The 26701-nt window shown below is 42.9% G+C and overlaps 1 protein-coding gene across 1 annotated transcript in view; it reads left to right on the top strand.

Moving 5' to 3' along the window:
- LOC148508283 (putative cation-transporting ATPase 13A4) overlaps positions 1 to 26701 on the top strand; it is a 165418-nt gene that overhangs the window by 38671 nt on the left and 100046 nt on the right. The window contains exons 7-9 of the mRNA XM_088444740.1: positions 5090 to 5151; positions 7557 to 7707; positions 10641 to 10727. Of these exons, the coding sequence (XP_088300866.1) occupies positions 5090 to 5151; positions 7557 to 7707; positions 10641 to 10727 (300 nt within the window). The remainder of the gene's footprint in view (positions 1 to 5089; positions 5152 to 7556; positions 7708 to 10640; positions 10728 to 26701) is intronic.

The raw sequence follows: 26701 nt of genomic DNA, 5'->3' as shown, positions 1-26701 counted from the left end.
GCTGCTGATACTGACCTTAGGGGCTGGCTTGCTACTGTTGTCCATATACATAGGGGCTGGCTGGCTACTGTTGTCCTTGTCTATATAGGGGCTGGCTGGCTGTAGTGCTGTGTTGTTCAGGGGGTGCTCTGTCCTTAAGGGTTGCTCTCTTCACACCCCCCCCAGTGTGAAGAAATTTTTTTTTCTGTGTGCTGTCATCGGCGTAGGTGCGCAGGGGTGCTGGAATCCTGTCTGTCAAGGGGCTGTTGCCCCAAAAAATAGTTTTTACAGGGGCTGCCCTCTGTGGTGTAAGGGTACACTGCCCTTCTTCAAACAAATCATTTTTACAGGGGCTGCCCTGTGTAGTGTAAGCTGCCCTTCATCCAAATAATTTTTACAGGGACCGGCCTGTGTAGTGTAAACTGCCCTTTATCAAAATAATTTTTACAGGGGCCGCCTTGTGTAGTGTAAGCTGCCCTTCATCCAAATAATTTTTACAGGGGGCGTCCTGTGTGGTGTACACTGCCCTTCATCCAAATAATTTTTACAGGGGCCGACCTGTGTGGTGTAAGCTGCCCTTCATCCAAATAATTTTTAAAGAGGCCGACCTGTGTGGTGTAAGCTGCTCTTTATCCAAATAATTTTTACATGGGCCGTCCTGTGTAGTGTAAAAGCTGCCCTTCATCCAAATAATTTTTACAATGGCTGCCCTGTGTGGTGTAAGCTGCCCTTCATCCAAATCATTTTTACAGGGGCCGGACTGTATGGTGAAAGCTGCCCTTCATCCAAATCATTTTTACAGGGGTTATTCACTCTATAAAAATAATGGAGGACAAAAATTTGGAGTATAAAATAGGGAAAGATCAAGAACCACTTCCTCCTAGTGCTGAATCTGCTGCCACTAGTCATGACTTGGATGATGAAATGCCATCAACGTCGTCTGCCAAGGCCGATGCCCAATGTCATAGTAGAGGACATGTAAAATTCAAAAAGCCAAAGTTCAGGAAAATGACCCAAAAAAATTAATTTAAATCATCTGAGGAGAAACGTAAACTTGCCAGTATGTCATTTACAACACGGAGTGGCAAGGAAAGGCTAAGGTCCTGGCTTATGTTCATGACTAGTGGTTCAGCTTCACATGACGATGGAAGCCCTCCTCCTCCCGCTAGAAAAATTAAAAGAGTTAAGCTGGCAAAAGCACAGCAGAGAACTGTGCGTTCTAAGATATCAGAAATCCCCAAGGAGAGACCAAGTGTGTCGGCGGTTGCGTTGCCTGACCTTCCCAACACTGGACAGGAAGAGCTGGCTACTTCCACTATTTGCACACCTTCTGCAAGTGCTGGAAGGAGCACCCACAGTCCAGTTGCTAGTATTCAAAATGAAGATGTCACTGTTGCAGTACAACGAGGAGGATTCTGATGGTGATGTGGTTTGTTTAAATCAGGCACCAAGGGAAAGAGTTGTCCGTGGGATGAAAAAGTCTATCATGGTCATGTCTGGGCAGAATCCCACCTTTTTGGTCTGGAAATATTTCTCTCCAAATCTGGACAACAACTGTCTTGCCATATGTACCATATGTAAAGGTGAAATAAGTAGGTGTAGGGACGTTAACCACCTAGGAACATCCTGCCTTATACGTCACCTGCAGCGTGTTCATAAAAAGTTTCTGTCAAGTTCCTGGCTAAGACCGTAAGCAGTCCACCTTTAACCGTATGTATGTTTGGATGTACTATGATTCCGTAGATAAGGTGCCAATTGGCATACGCGGCAATATACAAATATCCCCCTGACTAGGGGTGATTTTGCCGCAATACATATATCCTGTATCATATCTATAGTGTGGAATTACTACTAAATCCCTTAAGCGACTAAGGTGTTATATTAATTATTATATCTTGATATATAACAGGTAAATTTAACGCACCTCTGACTCACATGACTGTTTATTTGGGGCTTATTTTTATCCCCTAATATACATGCGGTTCACTGTTGCCATACCACATATTATTGGATTATATTGAGGCTTCGATCCCTGTGTGGATTTTGGATAACGATATTTATTAGATCATCATGTGGGTCATTTAAGATATATGACATTCATCCGGTCTAGTACAGTTATCTTTAAGTGATACTTCTATTAGATTGACTGTATTTTTATTTTATTTTTGATACATTGGGCATGAGTGGTGAGCTATAATCCTGAGAGATCACCACCATTATTATTATTTGATGTTATTTATCTATTTGTCCTCAAGAACTACAGACACCCATATCATATATGTACCATCATTGAATGAAATATAATTATATATTCCGTTACCTACACATAGGAGATACATAGTGGTTTAATTGTTGTTATTTGTGCACTTATTATTTGGATTTTATCATTATGTTGTAATTCGCATACAACACATTTTAATTTTGGTATACTAATAAAAGTTATATTTTATAAATTTGTTTAATTCTCCAAGGTCAGACTCACATCCAAATAGTTTATATTGGTCTGTGTGTGCCCCACTAAGGAATATCTTGCTTTTCTTGCCTCTTTTTCATATACTGTTTATTATATTCCACGGAGCACCTCCTACTTGAATTATATTATATTTAGTGATTCAAACTGACACTTGTATTATTATGACTTATAGGAAGGACCTTTAACTATATATTGATCGGTGTGGGTTAATCTATTCTTTGCTAGCCGTGACAGCTATGTTGGTGTTAGAAGTGCGTCCGGTATCCGCTATTAGTGCAGTGGGATTTAGACAATTGATGGAGATAGTGTGTCCCCGTTACCAAATCCCGTCTAGATTTCACTTCACTAGGCAGGCGATACCGAGAATGTACAGAGACATCAGAAAGAGTGTCCTCAGTGTCCTAAAAAATGCGTTTGTACCCAATATCCACTTAACCACGGACATGTGGACAAGTGGAACAGGGCAGACTGAAGACTATATGACTGTGACAACCCACTGGGTAGATGTATCGCTTTACACAGCAACAACAGCAGCATCACCAGTAGTAGCATCTCAGAAATGCCAACTCATTCCAAGGCAGGCTATGCTGTGTATCACTGGGTTTAATAAGAGGCACACCACCGACAACCTCTTAGAGAAACTGAGGGAAATCATTGCCCAATGGTTTACCCCACATAGACTCTCCTGGGGATTTGTGCGGGCATTACATCTTGGCAAATTCCAGCACGTCCCATGTTTTGCTCACACAATAAATTTGGTGGTGCAGAATTTTTTGAAAAACAACAGGGGTGTGCAGGAGTCCACTTTCGCCATTCAGTGACTGCGTGCCGAAGACTGGAGCGCCAGCAAACACTCTTGAACCTGCCCTGCCATCACCTGAAGAAAGAGGTTGTAACGCGGTGGAACTCAACCCTCTATATGCTTCAGAGGATGGAGGAGCAGCAAAAGGCCATTCAAGCCTATACATCCACCTATGACATAGGCAAAGGAGGGTTATGCACCTGACTCAAGCGCAATGGAGAATGATTTCAGTGTTGTGCAAGGTTCTCCAGCCCTTCGAACTTGCCACACGTGAAGTCAGTTCAGACACTGCCAGCTTGAGTCAGGTCATTCCCATCATCAGGCTTTTGCAGAAGCAGCTGAAGAAAGTGAAGGAGGAGCTAAGACGGAACGATTCCGCTCGGTATGTGGGACTTGTGGATAAACCCCTGTATTTGTTTTGCCAGGATTCGAGGGTGGTCAATCTGTTGAAATCATACCACTACATTTTGGCCACCATGCTCGATCCTAGGTTTAAAGCCTACATGGTGTCTCTCTTTCCGGCATACACAAGCCTGCAGAGGTGCAAAGACCTGCTGGTGAAAACAATGTCAGCTGAAGCGGAACGTGACATGGCAACAGCTCCTTCTTAATTTTCTCCAGCAACTGGGGCAGATAGGACCAAGTTTGGACATTTGGTCTTGACTGAAGGACCTGCCAACAATTTCTGACATGTCTACTGTCACTGCATATGATACTGTCACCATTGACAGAATGGTGGAGGATTACATCGGTGACAGCATCCAAGTAGGCATGTCAGACAGTCCGTACCTTTACTGGCAGGAAAAAGAGGCAATTTGGAGGCCCCTGTACAAACTGGCTCTATTTTACCTAGTATACCCCCCCCCCCTCCAGTTTGTACTCTGCAAAGAGTTTTTAGTGCAGCCGGGAACCTGGTTAGCGAAAAGTGTAGGAGGTTGCTTCCACAAAATGTGGAGAAGATGATGTTCGTCAAAATGAATTATCAATTCTTCCTGGAAGACCAGCCTCCAGAAAGTACAAAGGGACCGGTGGTGTTGGATTCCAGCGGGGACAAATTAATACTCTGTGAGGATGAGGATGTACACAACACTGAAGAGGGTGAGGAATTGGTGGATGAAGACGACATCTTGCTTCTGCAGAGCCAGTTTGTGCAGGGACAGATTAATTGCCAGCTTGTTTTGTGGGGGCCCAAACGAACCAATCGTTTTAGCCACAGTTGAGGGGCAGACCCTGGCGCTGACATGATTGGTTTGTGAAAGTGTGCATGTCCTGTTTATACAAAATAAGGGTGGGTGGGCCCAAGAACAATTCCATCTTGCACCTCCATTTTTTTTTTTGCATTATGTCCTGTTTGGGGCCTAGTTTTTCAAACTGCCATCCTGTCTGCCACTGCAGTGCCACTCCTAGATGGGCCACGTGTTTGCGCTGCCCACTTGTGTCGCTTAGCATAGTCATCCAGCTACCTCGGTGCAAACTTTTGGCCTAAAAACAATATTGTGAGGTGTGAGGTGTTCAGAATAGACTGGAAATGAGTGGAAATTAATGTTATTGAGGTTAATGATAGCATAGGAACAGAAAAACCCACAAATTTTGTGATTTTAGCTGTGTTTATGCTTTTTTTTCGAAAATAATACAGATCCAAAACCCAGAACCCAAAACACGGACAGGTAGTTTTGACAAAACCAATCCAAAACACGAAGAAAAATCCAGATCCAAAACCAAAATACGAAAAGTGGCCGGTGCACACACCTAGTTAAAATACTACACTATAATACTGTACATACAATAAAGCATCAACTTTTGTTAAATAAAATGTCTCTATTTATTTTACCTAGACAGGCACTTTGACAGAAGACATCTTAAATGTATATGGCATTCTTCCTTGCGATAACAGTCGGTAAGTTTCAGGTAATTAATCAATAGGAAAATTACATAGCAGATGATCACATAATCCTTATTATTATTATTATTATTATTATTATTATTATTATTATTATTATTATTATTATTATTTTATCTATGTGGCAACCCAATGGCGCTGCTAAAAGGTAGGTCCTACAGTGACATTGCAAAACATGAGAGATCATATAGGACATTTAATAGACAAGTTTATTATATATATATATATATATATATATAATTACAATATGCAGATTATACAAATATATAGAGACCACAAAAAGGAGGTGGCATAGAGATTACATTCTAGAGAAGCTATGGTTGAAGACATAGAGGGGAGCAAATATGGAGAGTGTAGATATGAAGACTTAGGAGGACAGGTGGTAGGTTTCTTAGAAGAGGTGAGTTTTTGAAGGGTACATTTGATGGCTGGAAAGCTGGATGAGTGTCACATAGAGCAGGGAAAGATAGAGATTTGGAGCAGCATAGGATAAATCCTGGAGCTGGATGAGGAAGAAGGTGAGGCAGGAGTTATTGCAAGTGGAGTCGGCAAGAGGGGTGTGTAATGCAAAGAAGCTGGAGCTGTAGGGAAGATAAGAATGATTGAGGGCCTTGTGAGTGAGAAGAGTTTGAACATAATTCTGAGTGGCAGAGGGAGCCAGTGGACTAACATTTTTCATTGTGACCCCTCTACTCCCGCCCCCATATTTGACATTAAATAGGAATAGAAATAAATCCTGAACTTAATTTTGTTAATACAGTAATGTGTAGTTTGTCATACAGTTTGAGTCTCCCATATTCAAAATGCTTGGGACCAGGGGAATTTTGGATATCGGAATATTCCATATTTTGGAATATTTGCATACCACAATGAAATATCTTGGGAATGGGACCCAAATCTAAACACAGAATGCATTTATATATTATATACACCTTATACACACAGCCTGCAGGTCATTTTATACAATATTTTTAATAATTATGTGGCTCAAACAAAGTTTGTGTACAGAAATGAAATTCATTTATATGTCATATACACCTTATGCACACAGCCTGAGGGTAATTTTATACTATATTTTTTATAATCTGGTGCCTTAAACAAAGTTTGTGTACATTGAACCATCAAAAAGCAAAGGTTTCACTATCTCAGTCATGCTAAAAATATTCCGTATTTTGGAATATTCCGTATTTCTGAATATTTGGATATGGGAGACTCAACCTGTATCATTTTTTTATATGTGAGCAGGACAAGCTAGAAAAGCTGCTTCAGTATTCTAAGAATAAATGGATGCCCTTACCTGTTTGAATAACTGAAACTATTCTTTTTGAAAGAATCGGGGTCTGTTTTGATTCATAGTCATTTATATCAAATTCAGTTTTATACAAAATCAGGTTGTTATGTATCCGATATAAAAAGAAAAAGATCACCTGGCGCCTAGTCCCACAAACACTTATAATTATCTTAACTATTGCTGCAGCTATCTGTTTAGAAGGGATTGTCACCCCTCTCCAGAATACAACATTAAAAAGAATACACAATATAACAGACAGCACTGCAAATGGATTAATAGTACATTTGGTTCAAATACTTCAGAAAATATTTAATGAATAAAAAATAAGAAAACACATCAATAAAAAATGGCCATAGAGTATCTAAAAAAAACAATATAATGGGGTATATCCCTAAAATCTACGAGTACAATCAAATCTGTATATATAATATGTAATAATATAATTAATAGTGTATTAATTATTTTAATCACCAATAATATTATAACTTCAATTGTTTATCTGATAGCTCCTCAATTCATAAAATACAAAAATCAAAAAAGAAAGCATACAGGTTTACATTACCAACATTTGCTAATATACTGCTGTCTCTCAAAGGCTGCTTGGTATTTTTAGGATTTTGAAATAATTATACTCCTTCTCCACGTGGTCCACTCATTCAGTGGAGATCGCATCTAATGTTATTTCCTTAGCGTTTTTTGCTGACAATTGTGATACAATAAATCCTTCCCCACATAGGGGCACTTGACAGTCCACTCTTTCCCGTTTTTAGTGGTAAGTGTGCTAATAGTATACTTCCAACAGTCAGATAGTCAGCACACTGTAATGTAATAACAGCTCAGCCCTCTAATGACTTTTAGGTCAGGCAATCCATGTGGTCATACTCACTGGGAGCCTTGTAAAGGAGGTTTTTGGCAGTCCTTTTATCCAGCCTTAGTGCACTTTTAGCTATAGGTTGCATGCAGCGTGAAGCACAGACACTTGTGGGTAATGAGTAATGCGTTTCCCCGCCTCTCTATGTGTCTCAGCGGCTTCCTCGGACATTATCCGGATAAGATCTTTAATAGTCTCATACTTACACTGAATGACAATATTTACCACACATCTTCTCAGTTTTCAGGATGTATTTCTGTTCAGTTCTTCCCATACTCTGCCTTGGTGCCACATTTTTGAAGCAATGACTACCTGTCATTCACTTATCAAGCTGGATGGAAAATTACAGGGAGATCCACTGGACTTGAAGATGTTTGAAGGAACTGGTTGGGTAAGTGATTTTTTCATAACTCAGACAATAAAATAATATTACATTGGCTCTTCAAACGGTGTTACCACATATTACAAACCAACATAAACTGGTTCTTGTACTTCTGTTTAATACTATTTTGATGCTATAAAGGTGCTTTAAATTCAGAATTAAAAACAAGGAATGTTAGTTTCAAATAATTCTATACAAGTTTGCCCATCTCAACCCCCGATGTTAATGCCGTACACCAGGCATGTTAAACATGCGGTCTGTGGACCACATGCGGCACAAATAAACATTTTATACGGCCCGGCAGTGTGGGCCCAAATGCATATATTATGTGGCCCAGACCGGAGCCCTTCATTCACCCCTTCTGCAGCTCTGCTCAGCCGGATGGCTGCCGTCAAGCAGTGTTACCAATTAAAAATAAACATGGCCAATGGGGGAGCTGTTACAGATGCTTACCCACAGCAGTTCCTACCATAAGCTTTTGCGAAGCCTTTAGTCACCACTGACAGCCCCGCCTCCAGCCCATCTGCGGCCCACCATCAACCCATCTGCAGCCTTCCCTGCACACACAGCAGCCACCTGCACAGTACACACTGAACTGCACAGTACACACATTCAGAGATCAAGAACAGGAGCCTGCGCCGTCCCGCCAATTCTGACTGTGTCACAGTAGTGTGACAGTCAGTAAGTAAATTTATACTTTAATAAATCTGTCTGCCTGACTAGTGTAAAGGGGGGGTTTGGACCTGAAGACACGGCTGGGGAATCTGGGGAATGGTGAAGCTTAGAGATGGGTTTGGAAACAGTGAGGCTGGGAGACAGGCGCTGGGGAATGGTGAGACACAGGATGCTGTAGCGCACGCAGGGGGGGGTTTACCCCCCCAGGCGAATCAATTTTTTTTTTAAAGATGGAGAGAACCTTGACTCTGCAGAGTCAGCAGGCCACCCGCGGCCGCGATTGGAGCTGCCACACATGTGCAGCAGCTCCTCAGGCAGAGAGCTCTGATCGGAAGAGCTCTCTGCACTGGATACAGAAGATACGGATGGCCGAGGGAGCTGAGGCGCATGTGCAGCATACTATCTGCTAGGGTAGCCGCGGTGGTGAGCTCCTCCTCCTTAGCCCTGGGTTTATGTAAGTACTATATGCTGTATGTGTGTGTGTATATTCTGTGTGTGTGTGTGTGTGTGTATGCTGTGTGTATGTATGCTATGTGTGAATGTATGTATGTATGCTGTGTGTGTATGCTATGTGTGAATGCATGCAAGCTTGTATGTACAGTACAGTATGTATGCTGTATGTATGTTTGCTATGTGTGAATGAATGTATGTATGCTGTGTGTGTATGTATGCTATATGTGTGTGTGTGTGTGTATGTATGCTGTGTGTGTATGTAATTATGTATGCTATGTGTGTATGTTTGCTGTGTGTGTGTGTATGTATGCTATGAGTGTGTGTGCATGTATGCTATGTGTGTGTGTGTGTGTATGTATGCTATGAGTGTGTGTGCATGTATGCTATGTGTGTGTGTGTGTGTATGTATGCTATGTGTGAATGAATGTATGTTTGCTATGTGAGTATGTTTGCTATGTGTGTGTATAGTATGTATGCTATGTGTGTGTGTGTATGTATGCTAAGTGTGAATGAATTTATGTATGCTGTGTGTATGTTTGCTATGTGTGTATGTATGCTATGTGTGAATGCACGGAAGCTTGTATGTACAGTACAGTATGTATGCTGTATGTATGTTTGCTATGTGTGAATGAATGTATGTATGCTGTGTGTGTATGTATGCTATGTGTGTGTGTGTGTGTGTGTATGTATGCTGTGTGTGTATGTAATTATGTATGCTATGTGTGTATGTTTGCTGTGTGTGTGTGTGTGTATGTATGCTATGAGTGTGTGTGCATGTATGCTATGTGTGTGTGTGTGTGTGTATGTATGCTATGTGTGAATGAATGTATGTTTGCTATGTGAGTATGTTTGCTATGTGTGTGTATAGTATGTATGCTATGTGTGTGTGTGTGTATGTATGCTAAGTGTGAATGAATTTATGTATGCTGTGTGTATGTTTGCTATGTGTGTATGTATGCTATGTGTGAATGCATGCAAGCTTATGTGTACAGTACAGTATGCATGCTGTACATATATATTATATATATATATATATAAAATGGAACCCCCCCTTAAAAATCCTGCGTTTGCTACAGGGATGGGGGACGCAGTCTTGTTCAGTGCACATATGTGTGGGGAGGTGAGCAGGGGGGGCTATAGCATATACAGTATATAATTTTGTGGGGAGGGGGTCTGGAGCATATTATTGAGAGGGAGGGGGCTGGAGCATATTATTACTGGGGGAATGGGGCTGGTGTTTGTAGAGCATATTATTACAAGGGGAGTCTGATGCATATCATTATATTATTATGTCATGTGGGGATGGGGTTTGGAGCATATTATTGAGACTTTTTTTTTTCTTGGGGCCCACACACTCTTGACCTTGAATATTCGGCCCGGTTGAGATTTTGAGTTTGACATACCAGCCCTATGTGAACTAAAAATTAACCAAATCACCTTTTATTAGTATATGTTTTATAAAATGGACAGAGTATTAGCAAGACATAGCTATCAATGCAAGATCAGGAGAAGTTTCCAAAATTTGGAAATCCCCCATACACTCTGGGAGAGTAGACAAACATGCAATTACCAAATAAATGCTTTATCTAATGATGATGAGTCATGCTTTTAAAAAGCAGCACTTTAGAAATACAACTACAAGAAAGAAGTTGGACAATTTGATTTGGAAAATCTAGAACATAAACATTCAAATCAGAACTTAAGACTTTATGAATGGCACATCAATGGCTAAATGTTTAATACAACATATACACTCTGTTGAAGAACTAAAATTGTAAATTTGTCTTTTGTTTTTAATTTGAAATTTGTAACAGGAACTTGAAGATTATGAGGCTACAATTAATGAGGATGGTCACATGATTAGTTGCACATTGGTAAAACCTGGACCTAGTGCTAAAAAGGCAAGTTAAATGTGTTTTCTTTTTCCTATTATTTATAATATTTATTGGCTTAATTATTTTCCACACACTGTATGCATTTTTCGGCAGATTTTTAATTGGATTTTTAACATAATCTTTTTATCTGCTTTTGTTATTAAATGCCTGGCAAGCACAGGTAAGTTAAAATGAATAAATAATTAAACCTACGTGAATTTTTATTTAACCCATAGAGTACTGTGATATGTAATGGACTGACCTTCATTTAATACTCAGGGAGGCTCTAGTGACCAAAATCTTTAGTTGTGAAAGCTTGCTGAATCATTTACTGGTTTTAAAGAAGACAAATATTATTATTTTAGGCTTAATACTTGAAACGTTTTTAGAGAAAAAAAACATCTGTAAAAAATATTGAATTGAGAAACTCTAGACCCAAGTATAGTACTCAGACCTTAGTAATTACGATGCAGCACAAAAACGTTAAAATGCAAGCATGTTAGTTATGCTTCATGTCTTACCACTAGCTTTCCCTTTTGTATCAATCTATAAATCTGCAGTCTATATAGTACATTTCTATAATCTTGGCAACTAGCCAGCAACTAACATAATCTCTGACTAGTGAGAAGTGACTTTACCCTGTTATAGAATAATGTAGGAGAAAAGCACCACCACCCTAAATGTTTTTTCTCTGGAGGGTAGAACATGATACTTAGCATGAAATTGTTAAGCCGCTTAGGTATGAGGGATTCCCTTGTGCCTACTTCCTGGTAGCATCTTTTATGTGCAGTACTCTTATGTGTCCATCTCTGACCCCATTCCCATTGAATAAAGACACAACACACAATAGCTGGTGGAAGAAGATCCAATTTTTTTAACACTTCCATAAAGTTGGTGGCCCAGGAAAAGCAATTGCAAACATACTATTCAATTTGGTGATTGGGGTGGGTACTCCTACCCACCCCCTCACGGGTGGGCCCACCTGAGCCCACCCAGTTCCAATAGACTGGATTCTCCAATCCTATTCAATGGACTGGGTTCTCCAATCCTATTGACCCGTGAAGCCAAGACTTCCTCAGTCACTCCTCCCTCACTAGCGGGGTGACGGTCCGAGTTAGGGCCTAGTGCCCCCGCTATGGACAGCTTGGGAGGAGCCTTCACGCTCACCATCCAACAAAAGGGGGCCATGACACCACCAGCAGCACTGCTGCCCCCATCGGCACACTGTCATAACCTGACACAGGTGTCTTCTGCCCGTCATGAGGCAATCCATTCCAGGAAATGGCCTAATCACTACACGGCCCCGGAGGACATATCATCCTCCCATCACGTCATTGACAACGTACCTTGATTATCTTAAGTTTGCAATTGCGTTTCCCGCCACAGCTAGGTCTCACCGCATCCTAGCCCGCCATCAACTATCCTCCTACCGCCCTAAGCCCTGCAGCAAGTCTTCCACAAACCACCCCATGTCCAGTTCTGACAGATGTACCCCATCTGTTCTGTACAGGGGTTCCTTCCTAGCTATCAGCCGGGAGTGGATTATTATGTCACCCCCTAGGGAGCGCATGCATCCCTTCATCAAGTTGTTAACTTCCCTCCCTGTTCTGTTCATCGCTGCCCCTGATGCAGCATGCTAGCGTCTCCTTGGGACTATGTTTGACCCGACCCAAGTGTGTTTTTTGGTCAAAGGGTATTTACTATTACTAAATCTGTTTCCTTGTCCTGAACAGGTGCCTGAATGTTATGCTGCCTAAATCATTACCCCCTAGATGTACTATTATCCTACTAGTACTATTATCCTACTAGGGTTCCTGTACTGCCTACTTGTCCTGCCTATTGCTGACATTAACTGCCCCTTTGTCCTACCCACCGTATATTCTGAATTTGTTTGCACCTGGCCCCATTCCACTTCTTGGCCATGATAAACTTCTCGGCCCAAAATATCAACGAATGGCCCACGATCCACATGTCTCCAGGCTTGCACCATGGATCTGAAACAAAATTATGACTTGGTAATGCGTAGTGCCCCTATCCACCCTAACACTAATGCGTACTCACTTGAGGTTCGCATCCCATGAAGGGGGTTGAAAACCTCTTGCCGAAGTAGCCAATTGATTGAAATGGGATTAGTAATTTTTGCGACATGAGGCAAAACCCCCCGCAGAGGTTGATCCCCTTCTCACCCAAAATTGTGATGAGTGTGACCTGCATCTGCCTATTTCCCAGGTCTAATGTAACTCATATTTGGTGGGCCCCAGGAGAAAACAACTGCAAACATACTATTCATATTTGGAAATTGGAGTAAGGTACTCTTATTCACTCCATTCCTAGGCAGCACCGATGTACCCAGCTGCTTCCATGGACTGGGTTCTCCAATCCTACTGATCGTGAAGCCAAGACCTCAGTCACTCCTCCCTCACTAGCAGGGTGATGGTCCGAGTTTGGGCCTAGTGCCCCCGCAATAATCAGCTTCAGAGGAGCCTTCATGATCCAACATCTAACAATGAGGCCATGACCCAACTAGCAGCACCGCTGCCCACACCTGGCTCAGGTGTCATACACCAACATAGGTGTCTTCTGCCCGGCATGAGGCAGGTCATTCCAGTAAATGTGCCAAATCGTTACACAGCCCCAGAGGATATGTCCTCCTTCTATCACCTTGTTAACAGCGTAACTTGGTTATGTTTCATTTGCAATTGTGTTTCCCGGGTGCCCACCTAGCGTCTTTATGTTGCTGGTAGCCCTCAAAATAACAGCGTTGGTTTCTGCTGCCGGAATGTGAACCAAAGTTCTTAGCATCCAATCCCAATTTGGAAATGCTTTTCCTAAACACTGAGAGGAGGTGGGCTTGCTCCCTCATTGTCATGCTGCGCTAGTGTGATCAACTGACCTTTGCCCAATTGATACGTTATGGACTTGTGGATTATACAAAGTACTCAGACTCCCTGATCATCACTTTATCATACCACAAACCCCTGTTTGTTGGTGTATTGGACGCAGCCACTAGTTCTCCTAACTGAAAGGTGCTAATGTAGGCACAGAGAAATAATAAAAAAACAACACGTGAAAAAGAGTCACCTCAAAGGTGCTGCTAGTGACCCTGCTGATTGCACCCTTCATGTTAACATTTGTGTGTATATAAGGTTTTTTTTTCTTTTTGTGAGTGGGTGTTTTTCTCAACCCTTCAGCAACCTTGAGTTAAGAAACCCTTGTTAATATATTTCTTACCTTTCAGGTTCATAAGGAAATTCCTGCCAAGTCACCTGACTTGGCTGCCCCTTTATTTATCTGAAATATAGGTTCCTAAATAATCTAATATAACTTGACTGATATCACCTCTAGGAAATGAAGCCATGCCTTACAGGTTATGCATGCTACACTTAGCTGTGGCTAGAGAGTTTATCAAGAGTTCTCGCTGTCAGCATGTTGATCTGCCAAACTTGAGATGTACATTTTCCACCACTGTGAATGACCATTGGTGAAATTCATTGCACTTGAACCTAGACAAGCTGTCAGCTATGCGATTGTCTGCTCCCGGGAAGTGTTGTGTTGTGAGTGTAATATTGATTTGAATGCCAACCAGGACTACTTGCCTGATGACCCCCATTGCCACAAGGGACGAGAGGTGCTGGTTTTTAATTGCATGCACTACTCCCAGATCGCAATTAAGAAAGTACTAGCACCAACTATTCCTGGTGAAACCTGTTGCCACTCATTCTTTTGGCCAAACTGCTGTGCCTCATGATCTTTCAACGATGGCACCAAAACCCCTTACATCCTGCTGCCTCGGTGTGCTGCTGCGCTTCAGTTCAAACTAGACACCTGTTTTGCTATCTCCGTACCCCATTGAACTCCTGTGCAAACACTTGACACATTACATTTTAAGATCCTCTTAGATCTCGTTTGACAGGAGTATTTGGTGATATGGAGCCTTCACTCCCACGGTTTGACTCTGCCAACTACAATGAGCAGACCTAAGAAGCTAGTTTTGTTCCTAAGCACTCTGCTAGCATGGCATGGAGCTTGTGGACTTTGCATAGTGGCAGTTTACAGCCAAGAAACAAATCCACTGCAGCCAATAGAGGGGATTAACTGCATACAGTAGCTACCTAGGCTAAGCTAGATAGGAAGTTGGAAACCCCTATATTGAGGACAAGCTGGTGGAGCCCTATGTGAGGGAAAATGGATCCCACCGAAGAGCCCTAAAGTGTGGAGGAAGGGTCATAGAGGTATGTGAACTTAGTGCTCTTACCTAAATACACTTGGCCTCATTACTTACCCCCATCACCTCTAATCTGTGCGAAAGCAAGCACCTTAGCTTGCGTGGGTGCTCAGAATACCAAGTTGTGTTACTGGATCTGTTATTCTCAGACAGTACATAACAATCCTAAGTTTAACATGGCCAAACTCATCTTCAAGGCTGCGAAATGTCTGACTGTGCAGCCACTTTCGGAGTGTCAATAGCCAAGCTGCCCAGGTCACCATCTTGAACCACGCACTCCTGTATGCCCAATGAGCCATACTGTGTAGCCACCGGGTCCCTGTTATGGAGTCCGTAAATGCTCCTGGACACCATCCTGAACCATGTTTAGGGAGTTGGAAAGAGTTAGCATCTGTAGAGTACCCATATCTGTGCATGACCAGTACCAGCACCTATATATATTTATCTAGCCCACGAAGGACTCCATTGCAAAGGATCCTCCCAGCTTTATTGCACCCTGGTATGGGATGCAAACGTATGTACACCAAATTATTTAACCCTAACACATCCATGTGTCACTCACCTTTACATATAGAAGCAAGTACCTGTCCATACATATCCATATATATGTCTATATGTACGCATGCATACACCTGCCAATATGAGTCCTCCTACATACGAACTGAACTATAATCATACTGGCATATATACATGCATACACCTATATGCACATGTATAACTATAAACCTTTACATATAAATCCATATGCCCGCACCCATGATGTACCAACATGCCTATACATATCGCCCCCACATCTACCTGTACCAAGCCCAGTATATATATATATATATATATATATATACATATCCATCATATATATATTATATATATATATATTTACACACACATACATATACGTATATACATATATACTTGCACATACACACATATGTATCTCTGCATGTACCCAAGCATACAAACACGTAATTGAAACTCCTTATACCTGCATGTTAACATATAAGCATGCCTATCTGTGCACACCTCACATACCTGTGCATAAATAACACTTATACAAAGAACATACGCCTATGTGCATACCTCACAATACGTCCGTGTACAAACATAGACACATAAGCGTATCAAGATACACATATTAGTACATATTTATACGCACATACATAACTATATATCTATACGCAAGCATATACATATATAATACACAACTACATGTTATACACACACACACATACCTGCCCACATCCCATCACTACTATGTGTATTGAAAGACGCGTCAATGTACCTGCGTCTACATGTATATGCATGAGCAGGGGTTGGGAGTTGGTGAGGAAGTGGGTTAGGAGAGGACTGCTTAAGCAGGGGGAGGATGGTGGAATTCCTCTGCCCACTGAGCCATGGTAGATGAAAGTTAGAGAGCCTGCAATGGCCTCACCATCGATGGTCATTGATCAGAACCATCATTAGAACCATCGATGGTAAGTACTTTGCTCATTCGCTGTCTGCAGTTGCTTGAATGCAAAATGCATTTGTTTCCACCATTGTTCGCCTCCATCGATATTATACTATCAGTTGTTGGCTATGATGAACAAATAATTAACAATTGCCTCTGTTTATCAATGTTTGAAACCATCGCTTGTCGATGATCAACACTGATATGTGCATCATTGCCACACCTAGTCCTTGCAAACCTTTCCTCTGGAATGGTGATATTAGGTTTTTGGAGGATATTCCTGAGGAGGGGGGGGGGGAGGGAGAGGGGGTTAATAAGAACAAAAGGGGCTTAAAGATGCTTGGAGTTGGGGGATGGGGCCCCTATTAGAATGACGGGCTGTGGTGGGAAAACTGAGTATGCCTTTTAGATTAAAATTTGAAACTACAATCACAGCAGTTATAAAACAGTAATACAGTGATTGCTGCTTGCAGATAAAACCACAAACTGTAAACAACTACAATTGTATAATGGAAAAGATCGGATTTATGTAAATGCAAATCCTTAGATAATAGTTAAACTGTGCTACTGATAATTATAGATAAAGCAATGGATGACATAAAAACTAGGGGTGAGCGGGTTCGGATTTCTGAAATCGGAACCCCCCCGAGCCCCCCCGATTCGAGGCCGATCCGAGTCAGGCTCGACTTTTCCCGCCTGACTCGGATCTGAAATCGAGGCAAAACGTCATCATCCCGCCTTCCGGGTCTCGCGGGTTTTGGATCCTGTATAAGGTACCCGCGTCGGCGACATTTTCTCACTCGGCTGTGGACAGTGAAGAGGGAGGGTGGGAGTTAGGGCTGGCAGGGCTGTGTAGTGTAGTGCAGTGTAGTGTTGTGCTGTGCTGTGCTGCGTTGTGCTGCTGTTGTCCATAGGGGCTGTGTCCACTCCTTCAAAGTCCATAGGGGCTGGCTGGACTGTGTTGTGCAGTCATTTGTCCATAGGAACTGTGTCCACTCCAAAGTCCTGTGCAGTGTCCCAGTCCTAAAGGGGTGCTGTAGTGTTGTCCAGGGGGTGCTCTGTCCATCAGGGGTGCTCCCCCCAAGTGCAAAAAAAATAAATATTTTTTCTGTGTTTGTGAATTGTGTGCACTGTGGCTGCACGTGCATCAACAAAGGAGCAGCACCAAGCGTGCGCCTGTGTCCCATAAGTAAAGGGCAGGCTGGATTGGCCGCTAAAGGGTGCTGTAAACCCCAAAGGGCACTCCAAACAAAATAATTTTTTTTTTCTGTGTTTGTGAATTGTGTGCACTGTGGCTGCACGTGCATCAACAAAGGAGCAGCGTCAAGCATGCGCCTGTGTCCCATAAGTAAAAGGCCGGCTGGCTTGTCCATTAAAGGGTGCTGTAACCCCCAAAGGGCACTCCAAACAAAATAAAAAAAATATTTTTTGGGGTTTGTGAATTGTGTGCGCAGTAGCCGCACGTGCATCAACAAAGTAGTGCCAAGCGTGCGCCTGTGTCCCATAAATAAAGGGCCGGCTGGATTGACTGCTAAAGGGTGCTGTAACCCCCAAAGGGCACTCCAAATAAAATACATTTTTTTTTCTGTGTTTGTGAATTGTGTGCACTGTGGCTGCACGTGCATCAACAAAGGAGCAGCGCCAAGTGTGCGCCTGTGTCCCATAAGTAAAAGGCCAGCTGGCTTGTACGTTAAAGGGTGCTGTAACCCCCAAAGGGCACTCCAAACAAAATAAAACATTTTTTTCTGTGTTTGTGAATTGTGTGCACTGTGGCTGCACGTGCATCAAAAAAGGAGCAGCGCCAAGCGTGCACCTGTGTCCCATAAGTAAAAGGCCGGCTGGCTTGTCCGTTAAAGGGTGCTGTAACCCCCAAAGGGCACTCGAAACAAAATAAAAAAATATATTTTTTGGGGTTTGTGAATTGTGTGGGCTGTAGCTGCACGTGCATCAAGAAAGGATCAGCGCCAAGCGTGCGCCTGTGTCCCATAAGTAAAGGGCCGGCTGGCTCATTTCTTAAAGGGTGGAGTAACCCACAAAGTGCACTAGTCTCCAACAAAAATAAAAAATTATTTTCTGTGTTTGTGTGCGCCTTAGCCGCACGTATATATCAATATAACATAAATGGAGGACCAAACTTTCTCAGATAAAAATAAAATAGGGAAAGATCAAGAACCACTTCCTCCTAGTGCTGAAGCTGCTGCCACTAGTCATGACATAGACGATAACATGCCATCAACGTCGTCTGCCAAGGCCGATGCCCAATGTCAAAGAAGAGGGCACATACAATCCCAAATGACAAAGTTCAGGAAAATGACCTTAAAAAAACATATAAATCATCTGAAGAGAAACGTAAACTTGCCAATATGCCATTTATGAAACGGAGTGGCAAGGAAAGGCTAAGGTCTTTCCCTATGTTCATGACTAGTGGTTCAGCTTCACATGACGATGGAAGCCCTCTTCCCACTGAAAAAATCAAACGAGTTAAGCTGGCAAAAGCACAGCGAAGAACTGTGCGTTCTAAGAAGATATCACAAATCCCCAAGGAGAGTCCAAGTGTGGTGGTGGTTGCGATGCCTGACCTTCCCAGCACTGGACGGGAAGAGGTGGCTCTTTCCACCATTTGCACGCCCCCTGCAAGTGCTGAAAGGAGCACCCACAGTCCACTTGCTGATATGCAAATTGAACATGTCACTGTTGAAGTACAACAGGATGAGGATACTGGTGTAGCTGGTGCTGAGGAGGAAGTTGGCGAGGAGGATTCTGATGGTGATGTGGTTTGTTTAAATCAGGCTCCGGGGGAGACAGTTGTTGTCCGTGGGATGAAAAAGCCCATCACGGTCATGCCTGGGCAGAAGACCAAACATTCCACCTCTTTGGTCTGGCAATATTTCTATCCAAATCCGGACAACAACTGTCTTGCCATATGTACCATATGTAAAGGTGAAATAAGTAGGGGTAGGGACGTTAACCACCTAGGAACATCCTCCCTTATACGGCACCTGCAGTGCGTTCATAAAAAGTTACTGTCAAGTTCAGAAACTTTGGCTAAGACCGTAAGCAGGGACACCTAAATCCCGTTGTCCTGTTGTATCCAAGCGCCTGCAAACCACACCGTCAACTCCCTCCTCGTCAATTTCCTCCTTAGTCAGGATCGGAAGTAGTCCTGCAGGCCATGTCACTGGCATGACTGACCCTCCTATCCCGGATTCCTCTGGAGGATCCTGCATTGCTACGCCTCCTGCTGCCGCTGCTGCTGTTGCTGCTGCTGGGAGTCGTTAATCATCCCAGTGAGGAAGTAGGGACACCACTACTTTTACTAAACAATTGACCCTCCAACAGTCCTTAGCGAGGAGGATGAAGTACGACAGCAGTCATCCTGAAGCAAAACGTATAACTGAGGCCTTGACTGCTATGCTGGTGTTAGACGTGCATCCGGTATCCGCCATTAGTGCAGTGGGATTTAGACAATTGATGGAGGTAGTGTGTCCCCGGTTCCAAATCCCGTCTAGATTCCACTTCACTAGGCAGGCGATACTGAGACTGTACAGAAATGTCAGAAAAAGTGTCCTCAGTGTCCTGAAAAATGCCGTTGTACCCAATGTCCACTTAACCACGGACATGTGGACAAGTGGAACAGGGCAGACTAAGGACTATATGACTGTGACAGCCCACTGGGTAGATGTATCACCTTACGCAGCAACAGCAGCAGCGTCACCAGTAGCAGCATCTCAGAAATGCCAGCTCGTTCCAAGGCAGGCTACGCCGTGTATCACCGGTTTCAGTAAGAGGCACACCGCCGACAACCTCTTAGAGAAACTGAGGGAAATCATCGCCCAGTGGCTTACCCCAATCCTGGGGATTTGTGATATCTGACAACGCCACCAATATTGTGCGGGCATTACATCTGGGCAAATTCCAGCAAGTCCCATGTTTTGCTCACACAATAAACTTGGTGGTGCAGAATTTTCTGAAAAGCGACAGGGGCGTGCAGGAGACGCTTTGGGTGGCCTGAAAAATTTCTGGCCACTTTTGCCATTCAGCGACTGCGTAAAGAAGACTGGAGCACCAGCAAACACTCTTGAACCTGCCCCGCCATCACCTGAAGCAAAAGGTTGTGATGCGGTGGAACTCAACCCTCTATATGCTTCAGAGGATGGAGGAGCAGCAAAAGGCCATTCAAGCCTATACATCCACCTATGACATAGGCAAAGGAGGGGGTATGCACCTGACTCAAGCGCAGTGGAGAATGATTTCCGTGTTGTGCAAGGTTCTCCAGCCCTTCAAACTTGCCACACGTGATGTCAGTTCAGACACTGCCAGCTTGAGTCAGGTCATTCCCCTCATTGGGCTTTTGCAGAAGCAGCTGGAGAAAGTGAAGGAGGAGCTAAGACGGAGCGATTCCGCTCGGCATGTGGGACTTGTGGATGAAGCCCTTCATTCGCTTTGCCAGGATTCGAGGGTGGTCAATCTGTTGAAATCAGACCACTACATTTTGGCCACCGTGCTCGATCCTAGGTTTAAAGCCTATGTGGTGTCTCTCTTTCCGGCCGACACAAGCCTGCAGAGGTGCAAAGACCTGCTGGTGAAAACACTGTCATTTTCTCCAGCAACTGGGGCTGCCAGGAAAAAATGTAGGTATCCTAAGCAACCCGCTGGCGGTGATGCAGGGCAGGCAGGACCAAGTTTGGACATCTGGTCCGGACTGAAGGACCTGGCAACAATTTCTGACATGTCTACTGTCACTGCATATGATACTGTCACCATTGACAGAATGGTGGAGGATTACATCGGTGACAGCATCCAAGTAGGCATGTCAGACAGTCCGTACCTGTACTGGCAGGAAAAAGAGACAATTTGGAGGCCCCTGTACAAACTGGCTCTATTTTACCTGAGTTGCCCCCCCTCCAGTGTGTACTCCAAAAGAGTGTTTAGTGCAGCCGGGAACCTTGTCAGCGAAAGGCGTAGGAGGTTGCTTCCACAAAATGTGGAGAAGATGATGTTTATAAAAATGAATTATCAACTCTTCCAGGGAGACCAGCCTCCAGAATGTACAGAGAGACCTGTGGTGTTGGATTCCAGTGGGGACGAGTTAATACTCTGTGAGGATGAGGATGTACACAACACTGAAGAGGGTGAGGAATCGGTGGATGAGGAGGATGAGGACGACATCTTGCCTCCGTAGAGCTAGTTTGTGCACGGACAGATTAATTGCCAGCTTGTTTTGTGGGGGCCAAACGAACCAATCATTTCAGCCACAGTCGTGTGGCAGACCTTGGCACTGAAATGATTGGTTTGTTAAAGTGTGCATGTCCTGTTTATACAACATAAGGGTGGGTGGGACTGCCCAAGGACAATTCCATCTTGCACCTCTTTTTTTTCTTTGCATTTGCATTATGTACAGTTTGGGGCCTAGTTTTTCTAACTGCCATCCTGTCTGCCACTGCAGTGCCACTCCTAGATGGGCCACGTGTTTGTGCCGCCCACTCGTATCGCTTAGCATAGTCATCCAGCTACCTCGGTGCAACCTTTTGGACATAAAAACACTATTGTGAGGTGTGAGGTGTTCAGAATAGACTGGAAATGAAGGTTATTGAGGTTAATAATAGCATAGGAGCAGAAAAACACACAAATTCTGTGATTTTAGCTGTTTTTATGCTTTTTTTTAAAAAAAATACAGATCCAAAACACAAAACCCAGAACCCAAAACACGGAAGGGTGGTTTTGGCAAAACCAATCCAGATCCAAAACACGAAGAAAGATCCAGATACAAAACCAAAACACGAAAAGTGGCCGGTGCACACCCATAATAAAAACTTGATCTAATGTTTGTAAAGCAACCTCAGCTTAATGCTATAACTACATAAACATAAACTCAGTACTGTTAATTATAAACCACAGTATTTGGATATTGTGAAGGCTATAAATCAGAAATGCAGCGATTGCTGCTTGCAGATGAAAACTTCAGTTTCGATTTAAGCTACAACAACAGTGATTATAAGCCACACATGCAGTGCTCTGTGTTAACACGCAAACCCTAGCTTAATATTTAAAACTACAATCTGGCAAATATAAACAACCATAATTTTATAATACAAAAGACGTGATATATGTTAAAATGCAAGCCCTTAGCCAGGGGCGCCGAGAGGGGGGGAGCGGGTACAGATTACCCGGGCCCGGGCTTCCAGAGGGGCCCGGCGGGGGCCTGGGTCCGGCGCCGCTCCCCCCCTCACAGCAGCCCAGCACACAGCGTGTGCTGAGCTGCAGTTGGAGAATGCTCATGGCTGCTGAGCAGCAGCCACAGCAGTCTCCTATGCCTGTGCGGGGGAGCGATCACAGTGATCGCGCCCCCCCTGGCTTTGGCCGAGCTGAGGGGGCTCAGAATGCCCCCCCTCCCCAGCGCGCAGCGCCGCTGTGCAGCGCTGCAAATCTTTTTTCTTCTTGGCAAGGGGGCAAGGCCATGCCTCCCACGGTTAGGCCACGCCCCTATTATCGTGGCCCGCCACAGCTCTTGGCGGGCCTGCCCTTAGCTAATATCTTAATTACACAGGTACTGGCAATCATAAACAACAGCAATAGGATGATACAAAAGACGTGATCCTGTATATGAGCAACCTCAACTTAATGTCATGAACCTCCGTACTACCAGCTTAGTTAGGAAATGAAATATGCCTATCTTAACACTTAAGACTCTGAACTACAGTACACAGCATTTACCAACTCTCAGATTACTGCCCAAAGATAAGGAATTTATTATCCCTGGAAAAGATGTAGGAATGTAGCAAGGGGAGGGGGGAAAAGGGATAGACAACTAGCAACCCTTTTGTTGTTTTTTCTATACACATGTTACACACATACATATATATATATATATATTGTATACACATACTTTCCTACATATACATACGCATACATACAAATACACACACATATATATATATACATACATACATACATGTACATACAGTCAGGTCCATAAATATTGGGACATTGACAGAATTTTCAGATTTTGGCCTCTATTCACCACCACAATGGTTTTGAAATTAAACAAACAAGATGTGCTTTAACTGCAGACTTCAAGATTTAATTTGAGGGTAATTACATCCAAATCGGGTGAACGGTGTAGGAATTACAACAGTTTCAATATGTGCCTCCCACTTTCTAAGGGGCCAAAAGTAATGGGACTATCAACTCAAAAGCTATTTCATGGACAGGTGTGGGCTATTCCCCCGTTATTTCATTATCAATTAAGCAGGTAAAAGATCTTGAGTTGATTCTAGGTGTGACATTTGCATTTGGAATCAGTTGCTGTCAACTCTCAATATGAGATCCAAAGAGCTGTCACTATCAGTGAAGCAAGCCATCATTAGGCTGAAAAATCAAAACAAACCCATCAGAGAGATAGCAAAAACATTAGGTGTGGCCAAATCAACTGTTTGGAACATTCTTAAAAAGAAAGAATGCACCAGAGAGCTCAGCAACACCAAAAGACCCGGAAGATCACGGAAAACAACTGTGGTGGATGACAAAATAATTATTTCCCTGGTGAAGAAAAACCCCTTCACAACAGTTGGCCAAATCAAGAACATTCTCCAGGAGGTACATATATATGTGTCAAAGTCAACAATCAAGAGAAGACTTCACAAGACTGAATATAGAGGGTTCACCACAAGATGCAAACCATTAGTGAGCCACAAAAACAGGAAGACCAGATTAGAGTTTGCCAAACAACATCTAAAAAAGCCATTACAGTTCTGGAACAACATCCTATTGACAGATGAGACAAAGATCAACTTGTACCAGAGTGATGGGAAGAGAAGAGAATGAAAGGAACTGCTCATGATCCAAAACATACCACCTCATCAGTGAAACATGATGGTGGTAGTGTCATGGCGTGGGCATGTATGGCTGCCAATGGAACTGGTTCCCTTGTATTTATTGATGATGTGACTGCTGACAAAAGCAGCAGAATGAATTCTGAAGTGTTTCGGGCAATATTATATGCTCATATTCAGTCAAATGCTTCAGAACGGCGTTTCACAGTGCAGATGGACAATGACCCGAAGCATACTGCAAAAGCAACCAAAGAGTTTTTTAAGGCTAAAAAGTGGAATGTTATGCAATGGCCAAGTCAATCCCCTGACCTGAATCCGATTGAGCATACATTTCACTTGATGAAGACAAAACTGAAGGGAAAATGCCCCAAGAACAAGCAGGGACTGAAGACATTTGCAGTAGAGGCCTGGCAGAGCATCATCAGGGATGAAACCCAGCGTCTGGTGATGTCTAGACTTCAGGCTGTAATTGCCTGCAAAGGATTTGCAACAAAGTATTAAAAAGTGAAAGTTAGATTTAGGATTGTTTAGTTTGTCCCATTACTTTTGGCCCCATATAAAGTGAGTGGCACATATAGAAACCGTTGTAATTCCTACACCGTTCACCTGATTTGGATGTAATTACCCTCAAACTAAATCTGAAAGTCTGCAGTTAAATCACATCTTGTTTGTTTCATTTCAAAGCCATTGTGGTGGTGAATAGAGGCCAAAATATGAAAATTCTGTCAATGTCCCAATATTTATGGACCTGACTGTATATACATACACACACATATACAAACACATGCAGATGTGCCAAGGTGTGGGCTCCTAGCAAACAGTAGGCCCCGAGGGGAATATTCAGACAATCAACCCCAACAAAGCCCCAGTGATTGGTACTTATCTGTCCCACGTGATCCCGTTTTCAGAAAAAAAATCTTAGAAAGAGAGAGCATCTTCCTCTGTCATTTGCTTTTGTTGATCTTGATTCCTCCCACTTCTCCTCCTCTCATACTGGACCTCCTCTCTCTTGTGAGTTATTCCAACATTGTATGGTCTGGGCCATGTCCCAGCACCCTCTGCTCTAGCATCTGGCACATTTGCCTGCAACAAAGGCTATTCATCTAACTAGCCCCAATTTATATCCCCAATACCACATCGCTTATCTACATCGCGTCCAGAATGCGGACACTGCTTCCGTATTACCGCTGCATATGTCAATGTCAACAATTGACCTTTGACATAGTTTCTTTTTACAGCAAAGAAATCTGAAGAACCATGTTTATGCTTGCAGCACACATTTATGAAAATAGTAAACATAGGATTTAAGAAAAGTATATCTATAATGGAATTAATATTTTCATTATATTGTGCATTATCTAGTAATATACACAAGAGTACAATGGAAGTGACCATGGAAAATAACTCCAAAAATTTACTTTTGCAGCTACCTCGAAATGAACATATAAATATAATATATTCTTTGTTGTGATAAATGACTAAACTAAACTTTGCTGGTCAAAAGATATTAGTTTTCAGGGGTATATTATTGGGCAAGTGGTACAGAGGCAATTACACACTCCATTTGCCTGATGCGCTGACAAGCTCGGACAGGTCTGTAATGTTTGGCTGACATGTGCACGCATGGGCTGGATGGGGCACAGACATGAGTTGGACAACGCTAAACTGGGTCTGCATAATGTGTATCTGGCTATGTACCTGAGCTTGTCTTGAGGCCCCACAAATCTTAAGGTGCCTACACACTTAGCGATATTTTACATGATTTGCATGATTCCGACGCTCCACTCACGATCACAATGCCGATGCGCATCCCCGCAGGTCGTACATTGCATCGTCGTGCTGTAGGGCAGATTTGCCAATCTGGGAGACGATGAACTGAAAAAAGAAGGATGCAAGATAGATCTTTTATCACATTGGACACCAAATCGTGTGCAGGACTGCCGGGGAGGGTTCAAGAAAAATCGTACACGATGTCGGATCGTGAGCACATCGCCAAGTGGGTAGGCAACTTTAATGTCTCCCTTTATTTCAGGCAATATAAGCACTGAGATTCTGCATCATAAGCACTGATACACTATACATGTTGCTTACAGTACTGATAGAGCTTATCAACGCCAATATTACAGAATCTTGGCATTCCCACTATAATTTCTATTGTGAAATATATCTGCAGAGCAAATAAAACAAGAGTTCTGCTAATGTGTGTTGTATAAAGAGATGTGATGATGATGATGATGATGATGATGATGATGATGATGATGATGAAGTAGAAACAGAAAACTTTACATTAGCATGCATTGCAGCTAATTCGGTGTTATTTTTTTGTTTGTTTGTTACGTAATTAATTAAGAACAATTATTATAGATGTGGAACAGATTTCTTGTAACTTCTATAGAACCAGACTACTAGTAAGATGGTAATTACTTTGCCAATAGCGCTCTGAACTAATCAGTTCAAACCCCCTTGTCTTCTAATATCACTTATGCACAACAATAAA

This window comes from Taudactylus pleione, unplaced genomic scaffold (genome assembly GCF_031769625.1).
Source record: "Taudactylus pleione unplaced genomic scaffold, aTauple2 ptg000372l, whole genome shotgun sequence".
Classification (NCBI taxonomy): domain Eukaryota; kingdom Metazoa; phylum Chordata; class Amphibia; order Anura; family Myobatrachidae; genus Taudactylus; species Taudactylus pleione.
This window is presented reverse-complemented; position numbering and strand designations above follow the sequence as displayed.